Source organism: Fibroporia radiculosa (genome assembly GCF_000313525.1).
Source record: "Fibroporia radiculosa TFFH 294 genomic supercontigs, scaffold6648, whole genome shotgun sequence".
In the NCBI taxonomy this organism is placed as follows: Eukaryota; Fungi; Basidiomycota; class Agaricomycetes; order Polyporales; family Fibroporiaceae; genus Fibroporia; species Fibroporia radiculosa.
The window spans coordinates 86,995-107,730 of NW_012133440.1; the positions used below are offsets into that span (position 1 = coordinate 86,995).

General features: G+C 50.4%; 6 protein-coding genes across 6 annotated transcripts; 5 read left to right on the forward strand and 1 right to left on the reverse strand.

Annotated features, from left to right (window-relative positions):
* Nucleotides 1-115: 115 nt before the first annotated feature.
* Nucleotides 116-831, forward strand: FIBRA_06320 (uncharacterized protein; the record flags this gene model as incomplete). The annotated part of the gene is made up of 4 exons (XM_012328051.1): nt 116-172; nt 233-396; nt 450-570; nt 628-831. 4 exons carry the CDS (start codon nt 116-118, stop codon nt 829-831), a joined length of 546 nt encoding a protein of 181 aa, XP_012183441.1.
* A 1,610-nt stretch (nt 832-2,441) lies between these two features.
* On the forward strand, nt 2,442-8,065 carry FIBRA_06321 (uncharacterized protein; the record flags this gene model as incomplete). The annotated part of the gene is made up of 9 exons (XM_012328052.1): nt 2,442-3,575; nt 3,641-3,864; nt 3,921-4,037; nt 4,104-4,218; nt 4,932-5,016; nt 5,069-5,200; nt 5,250-6,083; nt 6,135-6,988; nt 7,043-8,065. The coding sequence occupies 9 exons, from the start codon at nt 2,442-2,444 to the stop codon at nt 8,063-8,065; spliced, it is 4,518 nt and encodes a 1,505-aa protein (XP_012183442.1).
* A 63-nt stretch (nt 8,066-8,128) lies between these two features.
* On the forward strand, nt 8,129-9,096 carry FIBRA_06322 (uncharacterized protein; the record flags this gene model as incomplete). The annotated part of the gene is made up of 2 exons (XM_012328053.1): nt 8,129-8,966; nt 9,017-9,096. The coding sequence occupies 2 exons, from the start codon at nt 8,129-8,131 to the stop codon at nt 9,094-9,096; spliced, it is 918 nt and encodes a 305-aa protein (XP_012183443.1).
* Nucleotides 9,097-9,927: 831 nt separating this feature from the next.
* Nucleotides 9,928-12,757, reverse strand: FIBRA_06323 (uncharacterized protein; the record flags this gene model as incomplete). The annotated part of the gene is made up of 2 exons (XM_012328054.1): nt 9,928-12,215; nt 12,268-12,757. The coding sequence occupies 2 exons, from the start codon at nt 12,755-12,757 to the stop codon at nt 9,928-9,930; spliced, it is 2,778 nt and encodes a 925-aa protein (XP_012183444.1).
* A 614-nt stretch (nt 12,758-13,371) lies between these two features.
* Nucleotides 13,372-17,770, forward strand: FIBRA_06324 (uncharacterized protein; the record flags this gene model as incomplete). Its single annotated transcript, XM_012328055.1, has 11 exons — nt 13,372-13,750; nt 13,901-16,138; nt 16,191-16,219; nt 16,280-16,419; nt 16,471-16,783; nt 16,832-16,873; nt 16,928-16,990; nt 17,044-17,165; nt 17,216-17,374; nt 17,428-17,530; nt 17,582-17,770. The coding sequence occupies 11 exons, from the start codon at nt 13,372-13,374 to the stop codon at nt 17,768-17,770; spliced, it is 3,777 nt and encodes a 1,258-aa protein (XP_012183445.1).
* A 1,107-nt stretch (nt 17,771-18,877) lies between these two features.
* On the forward strand, nt 18,878-19,605 carry FIBRA_06325 (uncharacterized protein; the record flags this gene model as incomplete). The annotated part of the gene is made up of 3 exons (XM_012328056.1): nt 18,878-18,933; nt 18,994-19,038; nt 19,089-19,605. The coding sequence occupies 3 exons, from the start codon at nt 18,878-18,880 to the stop codon at nt 19,603-19,605; spliced, it is 618 nt and encodes a 205-aa protein (XP_012183446.1).
* Nucleotides 19,606-20,736: the final 1,131 nt, after the last annotated feature.

The window sequence follows — 20,736 nt, forward strand, 5'->3', positions numbered from 1 at the left end:
GATGCGTGGTATAAGAGCTGCGACATGCGGCGTCCTTTAGGTCCCAACGATCCATTCAACTCACCTGCGAACTACAATCCCGTACTATCAGAACTTGAACTTCAGGCCAAACGAAATGGCTTTCGGAATTGGAACCATCAATGCTATCCGCGTATTCCTCTATGTAGTCCTTGTGAGTTCGTGGCATGAATGCTTGATTCTGCCGGCTGGCTGACGGTAATGTCGAACATAGTTCATGTTCTCAGCTGTCATGTTAGGCTTGACAGCAGCCCGTTTGGAATATACTACTCACCTTCGGCCATGGAACCCATTGAACAATGGACGTCCCTTCTATGACCCCATCATTGCTGAACTTCTTGCGTCTTCTTGCCTTTCCCTTCTCTGGTCACTTTTCTCGTACGTATCCGCATGGAAAGGAAAGCTATCCACGGCACTCACTTGACTTTCAGACTACACATCCTGTTCCCCGGGTGGGCGTTTGAGTACGGCGTTTTTTCAAGCTTTGTCGCCGAGATGGCCGGTCTCTTCATCCTGTTCGTGCTCTGGATCGTCGGCGCTGCAATTGCTTCCGTAAGCACGCTGTCCCCAGCCTCACTCTAAACGCGTGCTGACCATGTCTGCGAACAGACTATGTGGGCCGAACTCGAGTGGTGCCACGAGTACGAGCAGTGCCGACTCCTCATGGCTCTCGTCGCATTTGCCTGGCTCGGCTGGGCAGTACTGCTCTTCCTGCTCTTCATCAGCGCCCTGTTTGCAGTAGTCAACCGGGCGCTATTTTGGCAAATGCACGGACGTTATGATCCACGCACTAGCAGGGTCGTGAAGGTGTGAGTAAAGCTGGGGGGTGAGGAAAGACATGATCACGAAATGAGAATCTAAGCGATGGCCTGCTGGAGATGGGTCCATATTATCTGCTTTCTGCTTTTGCAATACCTAAGTTTGAAATCGTTTGTAGACCACTATGACTTCATTTACAATCGATACGCCGATATTCTCTGATTGCAAACTACGTCCTGTAATAATTGGTAATAGTAAACTCTCTAGATAAGCCCATGGTCATAGCAAAATAACAACAACCAGACCACGTACCATGTCACTATGCTTAGCTTTCGTAGAGCTCATATGAAGGGATATGCACAAGAGGGCGAAGACGAGCCCCGGATCCGTCGATACCTCCTTTAAGCATCCGTACAAAGAGGATTTGAAGAAATTTTCAAACGAGAACAAGGTGTTGCAACTGCTCTGCTGGACGTTGCTGTGATCAGAGTCTAAAGAGTCTATTCATGAAACTCCAGTAAAAAGGTCGATGACAGCAATTGGTCGCGATCTTATGCATGATCGTCCTAGAGTACAAAGCTCCATTCGCAAGAATAGATCCACATTGCATGTAGTAGAGGTGCATACAAACTGCCGTCATCCAGTTGGGATTGAAGTGCGCTTCTGGCCTCTAAAAGGCACACGAAGAAAAATTCATACTCATTAGTGGTGAATGTGGCATACGACGGTTCAAGCGATCCTCGCGAGAAGTTCTCAACCCTGTCACATGCGGTAGCACTGGTCTCGTACCCAAACGTGCGAGACCAGCTAGCACCATCTCGCATGCGGTGTCTCGCGTATAACCCACGTGGATGATAACGACTAATAATGAAGCATATACCCTTGAGATATGATGATTGGTAACTATTTTCAATTGTCACCGTGATAATGCTACTCACCAACATCATGGTCGACTTCTCCGAGTTGCACTATCCTCGTACTCTCGAGCCCAGTTGACCAACTCAGCATCATTCAAACGGACAAGTTTCGAGTAGCTAGGCAAGCAGGCTGCACCTCTAGTCTTATGAAATAACAGAATAAAGTGACTCAAAGGCAAGTGGATAAAAACTCGCAACTTTCTCGGATCGTCAGAGACGGTGATGTGGCGGCTTTAACCGTAGGAACGTGTCTTGGGGTCCCAGAGTTAGATAAGCCACGCCCGGACCCCAACAACAGATACTCATGCCCGTGCTCGCCGCTCGTGGTGGACCAAGGCTTGACCCAGGCTTGACCTTGACCAGTTTACGACCGACTCTTGCTGTCCGCACATTGATTTTTCGATCTGCGTTGCGGCATACACCGTAATAATATCTATCATCGCTCAGGCGGCGGTGGGAGCTTGCCAGTCGAGCTCGCTTGTCCGAGCCACGATTACTAGTCATCCGACCTGACAACATCCCGGCCGGTACTCTCTCCAGTACTTTGAGTGAGCCAATCTATCTGCAATGGTGGATGGTGATGCTCACATTTGGGCTATGATCCTTCAACCTGGAGTCGTGTAAGTGTGTGTTGTTGGGTCCAGTTTCATTGCTGACCGCCGGACCCACTGGGTGCGCTACCAAGCTCTGGTTCAATATATTCAGATCTAATCGCATCATATACAGCCACGAATATTGAATGAAGATATGTCGCCAACGCTTCCGGCTCCTCTCATACCGCTTCCGGAGGGTTCTCAAGGTGCAGCTGAGAATGGCCAAGACGATCTGTATGCTACCCTCTTTTCTCCACCAACACCAAGAGCGTCGCCAGAGCCGGAATCTAATCCAATTGACATGGCAAAATCATCACGCGCACGACGGCATACGCGGACGCCATCCTCAGACTCAGAGTTTGGTTCATTCATTTCTGTGCCATTCTCCGAGGACCCGCTCCAACCGTCAACTTCCAATCTCGACATGACGCCGCTTTCTCCTATACAGAACATCAATTTTTTTGATCGGTTTACCGAAGACGCGCAGGTGGCCACGGAGAGAAATAAGCGTGGCCTCTTGGACGAGCTGCTCAAGCATGAGGATGATCCTATGTATTTCTTGCAACTTGAGCGCGAAAACGTGTCTGGAACAGCAACTCCCATCCCTATATCTCCACGTGAAGCCCAGCCCGCGGTCGGTAATGCACAAGTCGACCCGCCGCTGGGTTTGGACACAAGCACAACGAAATCTGCATCACCTGTGCGGCAGCCACGACAACTATCTCGCCAGAGGAGCAGATTCGAAGTCGACAGGTCGCGCTCGATTTCTCCTCCGCTACGCTCACCTTCTCTACCACCGTCGTCGCCTGCGCGCATTTCCAAACCGGAGATACAGCGGTCACAGTCATCTTTCTTCACACCTACTTCCCTTCCCTCGCGCTGGATGACCTCTCTGCTATCGTCGGCCGTCCGTTCATCACCACCACGTCAGCGCGCAACCACAGACGAAAGCAAGCGAAGCGATGAACCAACAATCGTTCACACAGCCACCCTTCCCTCTGTGTTACCATCACAATTGATGGACTCTCTCAGCAATCTCGCGCGTCCGTCGGGTGCAATAGCGACACATCCATTGTTAAGTACTGCGGTAGATGATGCTATTACGCACGGCACGCCGTTCGCTGCTCACCCATTCGTCCCTGCTACCGGCGCCCCGGGTTTCGCTGGCGACAGAGACTGGAATAAGGGATTCGAGTTCGACAAGTCGAAGGTGGAACGGAGGAGTGTGCGTCTCGTCGGACGGAAAGAGGTCACCACGCCCGTGTTGAATGCTGAGCTAGCTGATGCGGTGCGTACTTCTGCGGCTGCTGTTACGGATCCAGACATTGACAACCCGCGGATTGATGCCATCAGTTACGTCCGCACTTTCCTGCACTGTCACGTCTCCCGCGCTCCTGGTCGCTGTTGTACAGCCTTGATCAGCACGGGATATCGTTGAACACGCTATACACACGTTGCCAGAGCCACATGGGCGGGGCGCTCGTTGTGATGCGGGATTCCTCAGAGGCAATCTTTGGCGCATGGATGGGTGAGGGGATTCGCCCTTCAAAGGGATCGTATTATGGCAGCGGCGAGTCGTGAGTAATATCATAAAGTTGCATAGTTCTCGTTGCTTAACAATTCTTCCTGGTAGGTTCTTGTGGAAGTTAATACCAGGCAAGTCGGACAAGCAGTTGCGAGTGTTCAAATGGACGGGCAAGAACGATTATGTGGCGCTCTGTGAGCCAGAGTACATATCGTTCGGAGGCGGGTAAGATCCTTGTTTAACCATCTTCACTTCTTGAGAGTAAATTGACGCCTTGCTTCCCGTGCACAGTGATGGCCATTACGGCTTATACCTCGATGACTCGTTAATCGATGGCTCCTCTGCATGGTGTCCGACATACGACAATGAACCCTTATGCTCAAGTGGTCCTCGACAGGGAGAGAATGTAAGATTTGAGTGTGTCGGGTTGGAGGTATGGGGAGTGGGGTAAAACGACCTTTGCATCATACTTCGAGTAAGTAGCCGTGTTTCAACACTGTTGTTGATGGACCTACGCTCTTCTATATATCACATGCATCGTACCCCATTGTATGTTCGATCTGCATTCGTTTTTTGCTAGTATGCTGACCATTGTCGTTCCATATATAGTAAGTAAACAGCGATGTATACCACATCCATTTTCACGTACCAATCGTCATGGTTATGAGGATAAAAACGCATCTCACATGGATTGCGCGCATTGGGCATTCGTAGGTGATCCATGAGCTGAAGGCGCTGGTGTAGATGCAGGAAACTTCACAGAACAGTATTCTCTGATGGGCCACCTCGAGGCTCGGCTACGTCTGATGCGCTAACGACTACACCTTTGCAGACTATCCCCTTCTATGCTTCCTCGCGGCCTTATCAATGAATGAATCAGCATTTCCTTCTCTCGAACTGGATCCGCTAGCTCAGATCGGCGTCGCGCTACATAGCCCGGCCTCCTTGGCTACTACGTTATTACTCAGTCACTAGACATACTGAATTGCTGCGTGCGTACCTCGTATCCCGTAAGGGCCATGGAGCGCTCGCCTCTAGTAATTTTTACGCCGCCAAGAGTGGTTTGATGCTGATCGCGTAAGGGAGGTTTTCGATGAAGCGATGGGCGCATGTTCGTAGTTACCTTTCATCGACGCTCGTCCTCTCGTTCCCCATAACTTCGCGTTTGTGTCCGAGCGTCATGTGTCGCGGCTATCATGGGTGGGTGTGCAGTTTAAAATGTATAAGCACATCGATCTTTGCTCACCAGGACATAGCCCACAGTAAAGATTCAGAATATCCTTCAAAGGATCCTGACTTCAGCCCCGTTGATCCTCTGCTGATGAATACCGCGGACGCCACAGCCGATGGAGCCTCTGAAGAAGTGAGTAACTCGCAGACTCCGGGCGGTGAGTTTTTGGTATTATTCCTCACTATTGTTCTGATTCTGGTCGATAGGGCAGTCATTTACTTCATTACCTATCAGTGCCGAGCTCTGGCGGCCAGTGATCCTGCGAATATGGCCCTCGGTGCTCTTTGTGGCTTTGTTGCTGGTATTGATTGCTCTTCTCGAGACTTTCATCCGTCTTTCGGTCGAACGGCACGGTTTCGAGCCTCCCTCGTTGACATCACAGTACGTGCTCACATATGCGCCGGTCGCATTGCTCATCGTCATTGGGTGGATCTGGCAAATGTACGAAATCTCGGTGAAGACACTCGTCCCGTGGGCAAAGATGCGTGGAAACTTCGTTCAAGCCCGTCACTCCCTACTGTTGGACTATATCGGCGAGAACATCATAACGGGTTCTATCAAAGCTATCTTGAACCGGGACTACACGATTCTATGTTGTATCGTCGGGTCACTGACTATCGCCGCGGCCACCATTGTCTCCACTTACATGTGGTCGGTGATCCCCACAACGTATTCGACTTCTGTATCTCTTACTCAACCATATACGTATTATGGCGCTCGGCTGGACAGCACTGCTGACGTCGCGCAATCCCTTGGTAGCTATCTGACGCGACGCGCGTTGAACCTCGCTGAACCTGCGTGGATGACGACCGACTACGTGATTGACGCGTTCAATATTACTACTCCGGAGCCGGATATGGTCATCAGCGCTGCGACGAAGGGCTACAATACGAGTTTGGCCTGTGATACAGCTGTCACGACTCTTCTCAATAATGGAACTGAAATACAGGTCAACTACGGTGGTGTCACGAACACATACGCGTGCGATATCTTCCCGGACCAACCAGATAATTATACGTTCATTCCAGAGACAACATTCGGTACAGTCGTTCCCCTTAATGACGTCCGCTGCTGATCATGCATGTTCTCAGTCTACGCGGCGAAGGTATACAACTGGACTGTGAATACTACTACGCCCGCTATGCTGCTTGCTACGAAATTGTACGCAGTCGGGAATTGCGTCGAAGCGACGGCTGTGGCGTGTCTCCCTCGTTACTCGGAGATTGATTTGTCTGTCTCCGTTGATGCGCAAACCGGAGCCTTTAATGCGTCTCCTCGGGCCATCGGCCAGTCCTCAACGACTAGCTTTCGAGGAGGCAGTTATCTGTTGCAGACCATCGATAACAACAACGGTGTCACTGGCTCTCCATGGGATGAGCAGGGTGCGACAAATGTGGACAACAACGATCCGTTCTCGTACATCCCTTGGGTCAACACGGCACCAAATGTCACCGAAATTGGATCTTACAGTCCTTGGTTTCATCTCCTTCGCGACATGCTGTTATTGTCGCCCGATGACATCATGAATGCCGATATGCTTGCGTCGGGATCGAAGCAGATATTCGCAGACATTGCACCGAGTGTTATTCAACAGAGTTCTGTGGCTAATAATGAAGATATCGAAGGCAGTATGTTGATAACGGAGCTTCGACTGGTCGCCCGATCCTCTTCCGTACACATCATTCAGGCATGCTTTGCTTTGCTGGTAATCATGGTCGTATGCATCGTCTTTTGGCGTCCACTCGTAAACGTTCCCAGAAATCCTTCATCCTTAGGTGCAATGGCGCTGTTTCTATCTCAGAGCCCAGCTCTCGAGCGCAAACTGCAGAACATGGGGTCCCTATCTTGGTTTGATATGGCGCTGTGTTTGCATGACGCTCATTGTCAGACAATCATAGACGAAAATGGCAATTTTCGGGTATGTATAAAAGATGGAGACGATGGGGTATGTCGAGCTTCAAATACGCTCCAAGCCCGTGCTGACGTGAGTCTCTTCTAGAGTGAGACTGAGAATAAACAAAACGTTGCACGTGGTCCTCCAAGTGGGAAGAAGATGGCTTCTTGGGTTCCTCCCATCCTGCATTCTGCTGGTCAGCTTGGACTTGCGGTGATTCTGGTCGTCTTAATCGCGGTCCTCGAGCTTCTATATCAACTTAGTAACAAGCGGAATGGGCTGGCCGAGTTCTATTCCAATCACATCTCCGAGTATGCGTGGTCATACTCAGCCCCTGCAGTCCTGTTTCTCGCAGGATTGGCAGTAGACATGTTCGATCTTGGTGTTCGAACGATACATCCGTACGTTCTTTTGCACAAGGACTTGCGGCCGGGCGGTCGAGCTCTCACGTACGACCCCATGCATCACACCATTTTCACGATTGGGCATCACGCTATCAACCACCGGCAGCCAGTCATCGTAATGAGTACTCTGATGGTCGTCCTCATACCTATCCTTAAAGTTGTTGTGGCCGGCTTGTTCATGACAGGAACAGTCTCATACACTGCATCAGTTTCCGTGGCGTTGGACACGACGTTTCAGTTTAATGACAGCATCCTTGCTAACGAAACAGCGGTGTTTTTGAATCCTGACATTCCCAGTTATTCTAGTGGCCAGGCTAGCTATGAGGTGCCCGCACTTGACCTCATTGTTGGGTTAGGACTTCAAACTCCCGTATGGACGACGTCAGACATCGCGATTGGTAGTGTCAAGAACTCCTCTCTGGATTCTCTCCCTGCGAATGCCAATATTACCGTCAAACTTCCTGTCCTGCATAGCGACCTGGTGAATTGCACCACACCCAACTATACTGCCAACGTGACGGACGGTGTTGTATGGCCATCTCTCCCGTGTCTCGATACTTTGGTTTTGGATGGAAACTTCTCGTTTGTTGTTCTCAACGCAACCAGCAACGCGGGCGCTGCATTTCCTGTTCCCGGACAAAGCAATTGCACCTCTATCTTCTTTGTTTACACAAACACGACTGACGCCAATCTGATTGTGTGCAACTACACGATGACACAGTGAGTATTTGACTTTCGAGATACTCATCTCATCGTGCTAATTCCTTCATTTTGTTGAAGGTCCACGATGGAAGTCACCGTCGGTTTGCAATCTTCGGGATATCAAGTCCTCTCTGTAGATCCTTCGTCGGAAAGTGATATGCAGAACTACTCGTCTTTCAGTGACCTCCCACTTATCATTAGCGGGCTGCCCAGCATCGACTCGATCACTAATTCATCATATACGAGGAGCAATCAACCAAACGCTACCTCGTCTTCAAACATGCCAAACCTGTTTCAAGGGGGTCAATACGACTACTATTTTGAGGCTATGTTTGCAGATGCACCTGAGTTACCCGTAGAGGCTTTCATGCAGAAAGATGTTTTGATTAAAGCCGCCCAGACACAGTGGTCCGCTTATTGGGCAAGGATCACGGACGCCTACATGCGCGTGCCTGTGGACCAAGACCAAACAATCCAGGGAAGCGTCGTGTATTATAGCACGAGGGTCTTTGTAGATCGACGTACCGCGCGGATCATGGAGGGCCTTCTCGCCGGTATTGTCGTATGCATCATCTTCGTCGCTTTTTCCCTCAGGACAGCGAGCGGCCTGCCGCGGCCACCGCACTCGATAGCGTCGCAGATGAGTCTCTTCGCGGGAAGCAAGACGTTGACCATGCGTGAGCTGCGGAGGTCTAACGCCCAGCACATGTCTTCTGCCCAACTGAGGAAAGCACTCGATGGCTACTGGTTCGGTCTTGGATGGTGGGAGGATGATGCTGGACAAGTGAGGTATGGCATCGACATGGCGGTGCCGGGTGCGCAGCCGGAGCGGCTGAGTGACTACACACCTGTGCTTAATCTGGCGGAGGGGAAGAAAGGATTCTCGAGATTTGATAGTGCTGAGGGCATTCCCAAGGTTGAAGGTATGTGTATTGTGTGTAACACATGGGTTAAGCTCAGGCTCTCTTTCTAGGACTGGAATCCTACCAGCTGCAGGACATGAACGGACGTCGAGAAGACAAAGACACAGGGGTTGATGTCCACATTGTGTAACGGAAGGCTACTTTCACATGTAGCTGAACCTCTTCATCTCTGAAATGAATTCACGATTTCGGGGGTGATGTACTTATATTTGTGCTTTCGACCATGTCCAGCTCTACTTATACAAATGTAATATGTTAATACGTCGATATATCCTGTTTCATGGCACAGACAAACTAAGTGAGTCCTGTGCCGCCGAAAGACAAGAGCTACGAGTTAAATGCAACAATGAATACTAGATGATGCACAGCTGCAGAAACCCACTGCTGACGTTGCCGTCACGCTGAAATTCAGAAATATCATGCGCATAGATTTTGGCGCACAGATTTGTAGATGCCGCTCAACTATATCTCAAGCTGAGAACCAAGGCGTCCCGAGGCCAGGCTCGACATATGTAATGAGTCGCCCGCAGGTGGTAGCCACAGCACGCAGCGATGCCTACATATTCTTCCTCGTCTACGAGAGGCTTCTCGCGACGACCACCTTGATGTAACGTCCTGCACTTCCATTGAAGGTTGGTTTCCGACGAAACGGGAAAGTTGAGACTGTCGATCTGACGACCCGCATATAATGAATTTGGTATTAGGGTACAGCGCAGTGTCAGACAAGCGAAGATTCAATGCGACATGGCAGTATACAGTTAGCTGCGATAGCGAGTACGAATGCATGCGTGCAAGAACTCTAGGTGATTAATGCAGAAGTTCGAAGTGCCGAGTTCAATGTGGGTATAATGGTATAAGTATGATAACGGCGAATGTTCCTAGTATGCACAGTGAAACCACGAGATCCCAAGGATGTATGCGCAGAGAAAGCGAAAGGAAAATGAAAGGAAAACAAGCAGAATCAAGGGCACTCGTCGTCGAAGCCGTCGTCGTGGCCAAATTCTGCTCCAAGGTCCAAGCTAGGCATATCGTCAAGATGAAGCTCATGCTCGGGGCGTAGGTGGAGGCTGCCTGGGGAGCCCGTGGCCATGGAAAAGTTCGCTGTTGTTGGCGAGATATTCCCCACAGAAGGCGCTGATTGCTCGTGCTCGTATCGTGAGCTGTTAATTTTGCCAAGAACTAGAGTCGGAGACCCTGTCGATCCCGCGCGTTCTGAGTGTGCACCAGCATGCCCTACGGACATGCTCTCTTCTTGCATAAGCATCGACATATTGCTGGGCGGCCCAGGAAAGAGGGATGACGATGTGCTGATGCGTTTGTGGCGTCCATCGAGGCACGCATCCGATTCTGTGGGTGTTCGGGGTACAGGATTGGCAGGTTCAGGAGAGGATGGTAGCTCAAATGAGGGATCGGGATCGGGGCGAAAGAAAGATGGTCGTCGCAGATGGCTGGTGTCCGTTGGAGCTGTGGTAAACTTACGGTGGCTGACTCTCGAGATTGTGGCTTGCGGTGGTGAAGAGAACTGTAGTCGACGAATCTCTTCCAATGCAGCTGCAAGGCGGTCCTCCACACCTTGGAGCCTATCACGCAATTGCGTATTCTCATCCCGCAACACACGTGTTGTCCGCTGGGAATCTGCAAGTGCGCTTAATAGTGCTCCTGTCTCCACCGAGTGCCTCTCCTGTAGGAGTTGCAGCTCAGAATGCAGATGCGCAGAAGACGATGTCGAGACCGATGTCGGCGCAGTAGACACACCAGAAAACGCCGTTCGCGGAGTACTAGCGGATACGCTCTCAGTGAATCCACCACCAGTATCTGTAATGGTGCGCGAAACACTGCCCGCACGCGAGATGCTACCACTGCGCTGCCCCCACGATGAGCTTGAACCCGCCTCCGAGAATGCCATACGCGACGGAGTATATCGCGAACGCGAGTCATCAAAGCTGCTCCGCGTCATGCCTAGCCGCGACGGCGTTCGTCTGCTCACCTCTCTGTCAAAATCAAGCAATCCGGCGGCGGCAAACGCCTTTGCTGTTCGTGGTCCGAGCCACTCTGCCGCTGCTGGACGTGAAGACGGATTTGAACTTGAGACTCCTGTCTCTACCACGCTGGAGCTCCTCTCGCGATTGCGAATCCTTGCAGGCCGCTGCAGACGATCCGTTACGCTGTCCAGACTCGGGCGGGATGATGCCAGCCGGCTGCTCGATCCAGTCCCGGCGGACGATGAAGGACGTGATGTCGGAGACGCTGGAGGTCCTTCCCAGCCGTGCGGAGAACCTCTGTTCAGTTGACGTGACGACGGACGTGACGGCCCCCCAGGAGTGAGATGTCCTGCTGACCGCGTGGGGTTCCACAATCTGGCTGCCGTGGACTTGCGGGCCTCCAGTACGGTACCAGTATGAGGCCTACGAGCAAGGTGGTCGTCGTCATCCATGCGGTCCCGCGGTGAGCTGCGCTGTACTCCGCTCGTGGACGGTCGCTCAGGGCTATGAGACAGCGCACGGTGGGTGAGGGGGGATGGTGCATCGATCAGACGTGGGAGGGCAGGACGGTCGGAGACAGAGCGCGCAAGACGCGGTAGGGCGGTGGAGGGGAGATTGGGAGCTTTCGAGACATAAGCCGCTTTGCCACCTTGCCGAATAGGAGAGGAACCGCGTGAGGTGGGGGTGCTGCCCGACAAGGTGGGGCGTCGAGGAGAGTCGTCCTTCAAGGCAAGAGAAGGCAGAAGCGGCGTGAGCTGGCTCGACAATGTCGGCGAGGGATCAGTATCTATCGCCATGAGCAATGCAGGCTCGCTTCCGGGAAGTCGATTTGGGCTCAAGAGGGCAGCCAGGTCTGGATCCAATGCACCCAAGTTAAAGCTGACATTCGGATCGCCCGCAGCACCATGAGCGGTTAGAGCGTCTTCATCCCCTACATCTACCACTACATCATCAAGCCAACCATTCAGCGGACCAGTCTTGGACATAGCTGCCATAACCTCCGTGGTCACCTTTGACGTTGAGAGGTCGAGCTCGGAACTCGTATGCGAAGGGGGCGTGTGAAACCCACCCGGAGCGACTCGCCTATACGAGCCGGCGTGAAGCTTCATCGCGTCTATACCTAGGGAGGGGTCGTGAAGATTCTCCGGTGGCGGCTCAAACTCCTGGGAGCTATCCAGTACTGGTATGTGTTTCGAGATGCCAGAGTTTTCCGCTTCTATGATGGTGGACAGATCCGTCGGACCAGCTGATGGTGATGGCGAAGATGCTAGGCAAATCAATGTCAAATTCAAGTAGAGCAAAGACAGCTCAGTCCGTACCATCGTCTCGAAACGAGGCAGCAGGTGAAAATCGGGGCAATGACATCTCCATTGTCCCCATGCCCAACCCAATTCCATACATGTCCGTGCTATTAATCAGTGGCTCCATCCCTGGGCGGGGAAGTTCGATTTCGAGTACTGGAGAGTCCTCGTAAGAGCTCTCTCTCCGCAGCTGCGGGGCAGAGACGCTTCGTTCGCCATGAATAGACCGTCGAATAGCACCAAAAGGGCTTTTGGATCCGGCAGAAGTCTGTTTGGATCCGGTAGTAGAAAAAAGATTGCGAAACGAACGGAAAGGCGTCAGACCGCCACTCGTGCTTGACGAGGTCGAGCCAGGACTCGGGTGAGTAGGACTACCACTCACAGAGAGGTGTCGGGATGGGGGTACGAGACCGAGATGAGGGGTCGACAGCGTGCTCGGGAGGGGCTTGCGAGGCGTAAAGACAGGAATATGCGATTGGGAAGAGCGCGGCTGCTGCACATCAGCCATGGTATTCAAAGGTTCAGGGTTGCTGGAGCCGACTGAGGCAACCAGATAGAGTTTAGTAGATTAGGGAGAGTGACAGAACATGCAAGTCTCGAGCAAAAATGACTAGCGACGGGTCAAGGGAATGTAGAGCTTGTGAGCAGCCTGCATTCGTCTTTGCCGTAGACGACCATCAGAACGTCGCCGCCGGTGCGAAGGAGCGTTTCAGTCACCTTGATTAACTTTTCCCCAATTTCGTGCAGTAAATTTGCCACTGAATGATCTGTATTGATGGTACTGTCAGATGAGGTGGAAAGTGTCGAGCATTGGCTCTGACAGCGAGAGTAAGTTGAATAAGGCCGACAGGGGAGAAGGAGGGATACATTTGCATTATTTCTCGCTGCAAAGAATTACGATAGGTTACGCTTGTAACTCTCACGTGATCCTTAAATTGCGCTTGCAAGCTAGAGAGTCCTTGAAGTTTCGATTATGTAAATACTTATATTAATCGTAACAACTTGTATTATGTAAGTGTAAGGTATTTATGCTGGCCCGCGTGCCTAATACGTCAGTCTTCCACGCAGAGGACCATTTGGGGCGTCGACTCGGACTGTGCATGATGCTGTTTACTGTTATCCATGTCCACCAGCAGTCCTAGTCGTCGTTCGACTCGGTCTACCACACCAAAGTGGCGCAGTACACTCTCGACCTCGAAGAGTCAGCAATCAGCAAGTGTTTCTCTTGTTTTCGCGCAGCCCGAGCAGGGAGCCAAGCTGCAGTCGGCCGTTGACCGTCTACCTCGAAGATTTGATGAATGTAGCTCCAGCGCATCGAGCATTATGTCAAAGAAACGGGAACGATTGCGCTCGACATCGACCCTCGCACCGGAGAGTGAGGCAGACGCAGACAGGAAACGAACAAGAACGGAACCTGCTGTCGCGTCAACGGAGGTTGCGATAATGTCTCCTTTGGATCAGTCGCAAGTAGCACCAGGAGATGTCGTGGAGCCTCAGCAAGGTTAGTTATCTGAACAAGAGACACCGTAATCATACGGTGTAGGGCGGGGAAAAGTTTTGCGCGTAGGTTGCGTTAGAGAGATACGCACTAATCTTAGTTCATCTGCTCCTCTCTTCATGTTCAATGACGTGTGTCTGATTGTTGTCTTAGTGACTTGTGAGGCTCCAGAAACTTCATCCGATATACTTCAATCCACTCAACTTCTGACCTCTCCTACTCCGTTACCTCCGCCTTCTGTTGACGTTGCAGAGAGGTTGTGCCCACGACCGACGTCTTCGCCGCCTCGCTCATCGTGGTTTGGTACACTCTCGCGAACCTCAAGAAAGGAGACGGGTGCGGCCGCAAATAGGAGAGGACAGATAGCGCTCCTTGCGCCTCAGACACAAACAATGGAGAGTGCTCCTGCTTCACCCCGCCGAACGCTGGATCCTTTGATTGCTGGTGTAGATACTCGGCCTCATCAGAGCGAGCATACCGCACCGTCGCACACACAGTCCATTCCATTCCCTGTTTCTCATAGTTCGCCAACTGCATCCGTTTCGCACTCGCCTCGCTCGCCTGAGATCGCCGTCTCAGCAAGTATGGCTCACCGTGTAGAGTCACTTTCGATATCGTCCGTAGACGATGAAGTACCTCGGCCACGTCTGACGTCGGGGGCAAGTCTACCCGCAGACGCGTCTCCTCCCGTACTACAGAGACAGAGTGATGAGGCCACTAGAACGGGTCGGAAACCATCTATTACGTCACTGAATCCGTCAACGAGCCGGTTTGCTCTACTGTTACCGCTTCTCGGAAGGCCAAAGGTCCTGCCTCAGCAAGCAGTAGTGAGCACGGAAGAAATAACGCCAGAAACTGCCCTTGTTGACTTGGAAGTTGCTGCGGACGGCAAACTTGACTACAATTCTGTCCCTCAAGCTGCTGATGGAAGTGTTACATCTGCATCGCCCTCAGCGGAACATACAGAACTGCTCGTACCTCTTACTTCGCCTCCATTGGAACAGGGTACAATGTCACAAGATGTACCGCTTTCCGGGAGAGAGCGACCTACAGAGACGGCGGTCGAAGCACCTTCCACATCATCTTGGTGGGATTATATAGGGTGGAGCAATTCGCCGCAAGCTCTTACGCAAACAGTCAAAGACACCGAGACGCTGGAAGCCGAACCCGCGCCATCTTCAAATTCGGATACGACGGCTCTACTACAGCTTCCTCCAATCCAGATAGTGACGGAGGATCCACTTCCTTCAACGACCCCAATCGTTGACGATGCACCTGCGCGGGAATCTTCGGTCGGCACAGATAGGAAGGAGACAACGGAGGCTCCTGCGAACCCTCCGACTAATGTGCCCAAGCCCCCATCCGTATTCTCTGCAGAAACTGCGAAAAGTGCCACTTCTGTGTGGTATTCGCCGTGGGCGTGGTACACCGCGTCGCCGAGTACCGCGACGGCCGGTGACACTCAGTCAGCGCCCGCGAGTCCTGAGGTAGCAGATTCGGCGGAGAGCATTGGACAGCCAGCCAAGACGGAGTCTGAGATGGTGAAGGAACGTGCGCTTGCTCGAGAGGGCCTTGCTGACGAGCCATTGCCAGCATTAATGGTGACCGCTGAGTCTGAAGAGGCGCTCACGACGGTGGTACCATCGCCCGTCGCCGAATCACAAAATCCCATCGAGAGAACTTTGTCGACAAGCCGCTCGGGTTGGGTTAGCTTTTTCATGTCCCGCGCACTTGTCACCAAGTCTGTGACCGATGATGGAAAGGAGAGAGACGAGAATGGTATCGAAGTCATGACCATTGATGAAGAGGCCGAAGAACACACTTCATCCACTCCTGTGCCTATCTCTGGCGGAGCCCAGCCGCCACAACAATTGCAGACTCAGCCTTCGCCCGCTATGAAACTACCTCTCCAATCAAATCGACACGAGCACAAGAAATCTACGGGCTCGCTATCAACGGTTTCCACTCCCGCGAATTCGCGAAGGGTTGATGGCGCTAAGTCCTCGAATGCACGTACGCCATCCCCTGCACCATCTAGTAAATCTAACATAACCGTCTCCACGTCTCCTCGCGTTCCTCCGGCCCGCAATCTCGTGCTGCCATCATGGGAAGATAGTTTTCTTTCTCCGCCGCGCTCCAACATTATACCTAAACCACAACCAGGGAAATCCAAACTTTCGAAGACCCTTTCACTCGTCAGCGGGGTTTTGTTCAACAAGGATGAGCCGGAGCCGAAGGGTAAGGGTAAGGAGAGGGAGAGACATGCGGAATTTCTGCACTTTGGCAAGGAGCTTCCGAAAGCGATACAGACGATAGGAGAGCAACTAGATCCGTATTTATTGAATGGTGGTTGTAGAGTGGTCGTCATTGGTGTTGCAGGATGGTCTCCTGGTGAGCATATCCATGCTGTCAAAGGCACCATGACTGATGGTATTTGTCGTAGGCGCTGTTACTCGTACGCTCGCTGGCGGGGTGAGTGCCCTAGTCGTTTTTACATGAGAGACACTGACTCTGCATGGCGTTGAATGTTAGCTACCCTCCTCTAGTAGCAAATTCGTCGATATGGCTTGTCAAGCCTTGGGGAACTTTGAGCAAGAGCAGGGATTTCAATTCAAGAAAATCACCAAGATTCCTTTGGAAGGTGATGGTCCGATAGAAAGGAAGGTTTCTAAGTGCGTAACGATATCTCCTACCTTTACGTATTTTCACTTTTTTGCATGTAGGCTCCACGATCATCTGCTGGGTGATGAGGACTGGATGGAGGACCTGCATGCAGCGGACGTGATATTCGTTGCGAGCCATTCACAAGGCAGTATCGTTGCCACTCACCTCGTTGATCGACTCCTACGAGACGGACACATCCTCACTTCTCGCAGTGTCGATCTTTTGACGAAGGCTACGGCTGCTATCACACCAGGTGGTTCATCCCTCTCTACAACTCAAGCACAAAGGATCTGCTTTTTGGCGTTGTGCGGCATTCATCTCGGACCACTGAGGTATCTAGGGACCAGTTCTTTACTGCAGCCGTACATCCAGGTGAGCGCTATGCCGTTGCTTCTAGTGCATTCCCTGACCACTAGCCAGTACTTCGAGAACGCTGCCGCTCGTGAACTGTTCGAATTCCAGGTATGCCAGCATACTGTTCGTAGATGAATGGTCCCCCATGTCTACTTGCTCTAGAACACCGAATCACGTCTCTCGAAAAATTACGTCAAAGCGTTGCGGAACGTAATGGACCATGATGTACGTTCTGCACGTCTGGGCCAATGTTCTCAAAATGCTCACGACCCTCTAAGACCAAGATGGTCTACATGGCTTCTCTCAATGATCAGGTTGTCCCGATTTATTCTGGCCTCTTCACTGCTGCCTCGCATCCTCGAATTTTACGTGCTCTATATATTGACGGTGATGCGTATCAGTATGTATTATATTCCTCGTGATACTTGACCTAACATGCGTTCTTTGTAGTTCATCCGACTTCCTCTCCAACCTCCTAGTACTACTAATTCGGATTATGAACTCTGGGCTTTCTGATAGTGGGCTCCTAATCCATCTCTCTGAGGCCACAGCAGGGACTTTGAGTGGTGTGGGACATTCGTCGATCTATGAAGAATCTGCAACGTTCTCGTTAGTGCATTCAATGAAGCTATATTGATCGTGTTTGAATTTAATTATGACAGGTTGGCCGTCAAATATTTCTTTCTTTCAACGGATGGAGATGTAGAGTCACCACAGCTACTTGTCGAGCCTTTCAATGCGGTTATAGAGCAGAATGATTACGAGGTAACGGGATATGCTGTGATCTTCAATATCTCACTAAATACTGTGATATAGATTCCATGGTCACTTCGTGACATGATAGCGGACGAGAGGGTCGCCTATTTCTTTGCGCGCGAATTTGCCCAATTACGCGATGCGTTCGATGATTGGCAGCCGAAAACCTCAATTTTGCGAGATGTGAAACGAAAGTTGCAACCGATACAACGTCTGACTTCTTTAACTCCTTCCACTAGCAAATTATAGTGGTGTGTGGATTGTGCGCATTCATAGATCCATGGACTATCGCAGCATTGCTTTGCATTCGCACCTTGTACGATACACACTTGCATACTAACACAGATATAATTTTACTAGAACGTGCTGATGGATGTATCATAATATCCTCCCTGGGTGTTCGTCATTCCACAATATACAATATAACCAACTGCCATAAATAGTGCAGTCGACGTGCATCCAGTGTAAACGGCCATGATGTGTAAGCGTTCAATTGCTCGGAAACTTATAGCACATAATTTCGGTCCACATTCCGAGAACTACGGGGTAACAGTAAACAAGGACGTGTCACTGTTTTGGGGTCATTAGCGATGTTCCGTCTACATCGCATGTAGACACGAGGTGCAGTGAAACTTAATAGGCCGCAGTTACTTCCTATCCCTGGTGAGTTGGTCCTCAACGGCGAGTGGTAAATGTACACATGGCAGATCAGAGAATAGAAAAGTCTGGCCCAGAACTGCGATTGACCTTCGTCGTTCGGCTTTTCTGGATCTCACGGACGTAAACGAGTCAATGCCAGCCATCAAATCCGCCGCAGATCTGTCACACAAGATCAGGCGAACATCAAATAAATGAGTTATGATTAGTCTCAGCACAGCGCTGGCGCTGATATATCAACATAATGGGTTGGGAACTGCTGAGATTGAATTACAATATTCTCAAAGTATGGACAACTTCGATCGAGGGCTCGCAACACCTGTCACCGGAAGACCCGCGAGATCACATCTCAATGGCCTAATTCAGTACATTTCTGAACTTTTTGAATCATCACCACAACCCAGAGATCCGCGCCGTGCAGGATATATTACAATTATTCGTGAGGGAGTTGTTTTGTCAGGTTATGTCAAAGTTTGTGAGCAGCATCGATAATCGAGCAGTCGACGGATTGATACAAACAGAGAAAGTTGTATGAACAAGGATATCTGGATGTCGTCTATCCTCGTCAGTTTGTTGGATTATCTTGATCCCTATCATAACCGGGAAATCTGTTGAGATCTTGTCGGCGATGAACAACGACAGATATAAGATATCGACATCGGCAAGACACTGGGAGCACTCAGAGGAGATACCACGGCCATGCCTGGAGCTCGAGATGTTCGTCCCAGGATACCTCATCCTGTTCTTGGGCATGTGTGAGTCTGGTTCACGACAGCTTTAAACACTGATGGCTTTATTACTCACGTCATACATAGCAACCTGATGGTAGACACCTTGATCGCAAATGCGAGTGCAGATGAGTCCGTCTATGCTTCATGAATGTAGACGTATACAACTAACGTTTCCCTAGCTTACGTGCAATCCTAAGAGGGACGATTGCCACTAGCCCCCTATCTGTGGCTTCTACGTTGACGGCAGTAGCGAGACGGCAGCTGCTCCAGACGAAGGCAGCGACGATACTTCCCGAACAGCAGCTTTTTATTACACGATCGGCCGATGGCAGTACAGTTCCATCTGCGGAGCTTCCCGGATTTTTATCCCAAATTCGAGCACTGTATGGCGCCGGCCTAGGATTCGCAAGCTTAAAAATACTTGCCATGTTGGTGAAGGCTGCTGAAGGGGTGCATTGTGAGGAAGGGTCGGAGCTCGAAGGACTGCTAGCCTCGATCGACGTAGACATAAGTCAGGCGATACAGAGCTCGAAGGAGGAGATTGAAAGCGGCAGGGTTATGGACTGGCATGCAGCTAAAGAGACAGTGGATAACCTGAGAGAGGTCATTAAAGAGAACAGGAAGATGGTAGAAAGCAGAGGGAAAGGATACTTGTTTGAGCAAGGCGCAATAGGTCTGCACTTCTGGAATATTTAGATCAAAGACCATTGCACGACAATGATGAGAGAAGATGCTCGCATTATCAGTTCTTTCGACCAGAATAGATTGGTGAGTTCAAGAATACCGTACCATCTCAATCCTTCGGAGATCAATGCAATTGAATCTATGGATCATTATCGGGATGGGTAGTGTCCTGATGTTCGGAATGGAATCGTTCAAATAACATACCAACACCCATATGAAAACATTTAACATGGTATCCACAATGTACAAGAATGTCAGAAAATGACAGGGAATTAAATTATAATACATACAATACATAATGATTTGAAACCTTATCCTCATCGTGCCTTTTGTCAATCTAAATATCTTTGTTGGTTTCAATGGAGCCTATGATAAAACTCGTGGACGAGTGACTCGATCCGGGGTTGTTTATGCATAATTTCGATGTTAATGAACACCATGTTGAATGCCATGAGAATGCTACAAGGAATACAACGTACAATGATAGTTTGTGTTAACGTGCACATGGAACAAAGTAAGACATACAATGCTGCTTAAACCATATCCCACTTCTAGTGCGCGAATTACTGTTGTTAATAGCAATAGTTAGAAAGAATCATTCTAATTGTTGATAGCCTCCGACTCGAGAATGATGATAGGAGTGGATGCAGACTGCTGTGCTTAGAGTGAGCATTCATACCCCACCAAATGCGATACACGAAGACAAGTGCAATAGTGGCGTAGGACGGTCGCGTAAGGCAGCTAGTCACGTCAGAACTGTTCAAGGTTGGCTATGGCTACCAATACGAAGACATAGATCAGAAGAGCCTTCTGCCCCCAAAGGACAAACTACCTGCTGTCAAAAAAAGCGAGTGAACATTGCTTAAAGTTGTACGTACCAAATCCTCTAAACCAGGCAGAGCAAGGGAATGTAAGGACTACCCGCTTTATCACGCAACATAAAAGGTGCAGATCTGAATAGAGAGAATTGGAGTTTGCCTGCAGTCATAAAACATAACATGGAGGCACCACTATTGAATTTTGAAACACTCTAGTGTTGAACGAATAGTGAATGCACCTACAAGTTCTATGTACAGAACCACTACAAACAGTTCATAGACACTGTAGATTAGTTGATCTAATTTCATCTATATCTTATCTAGA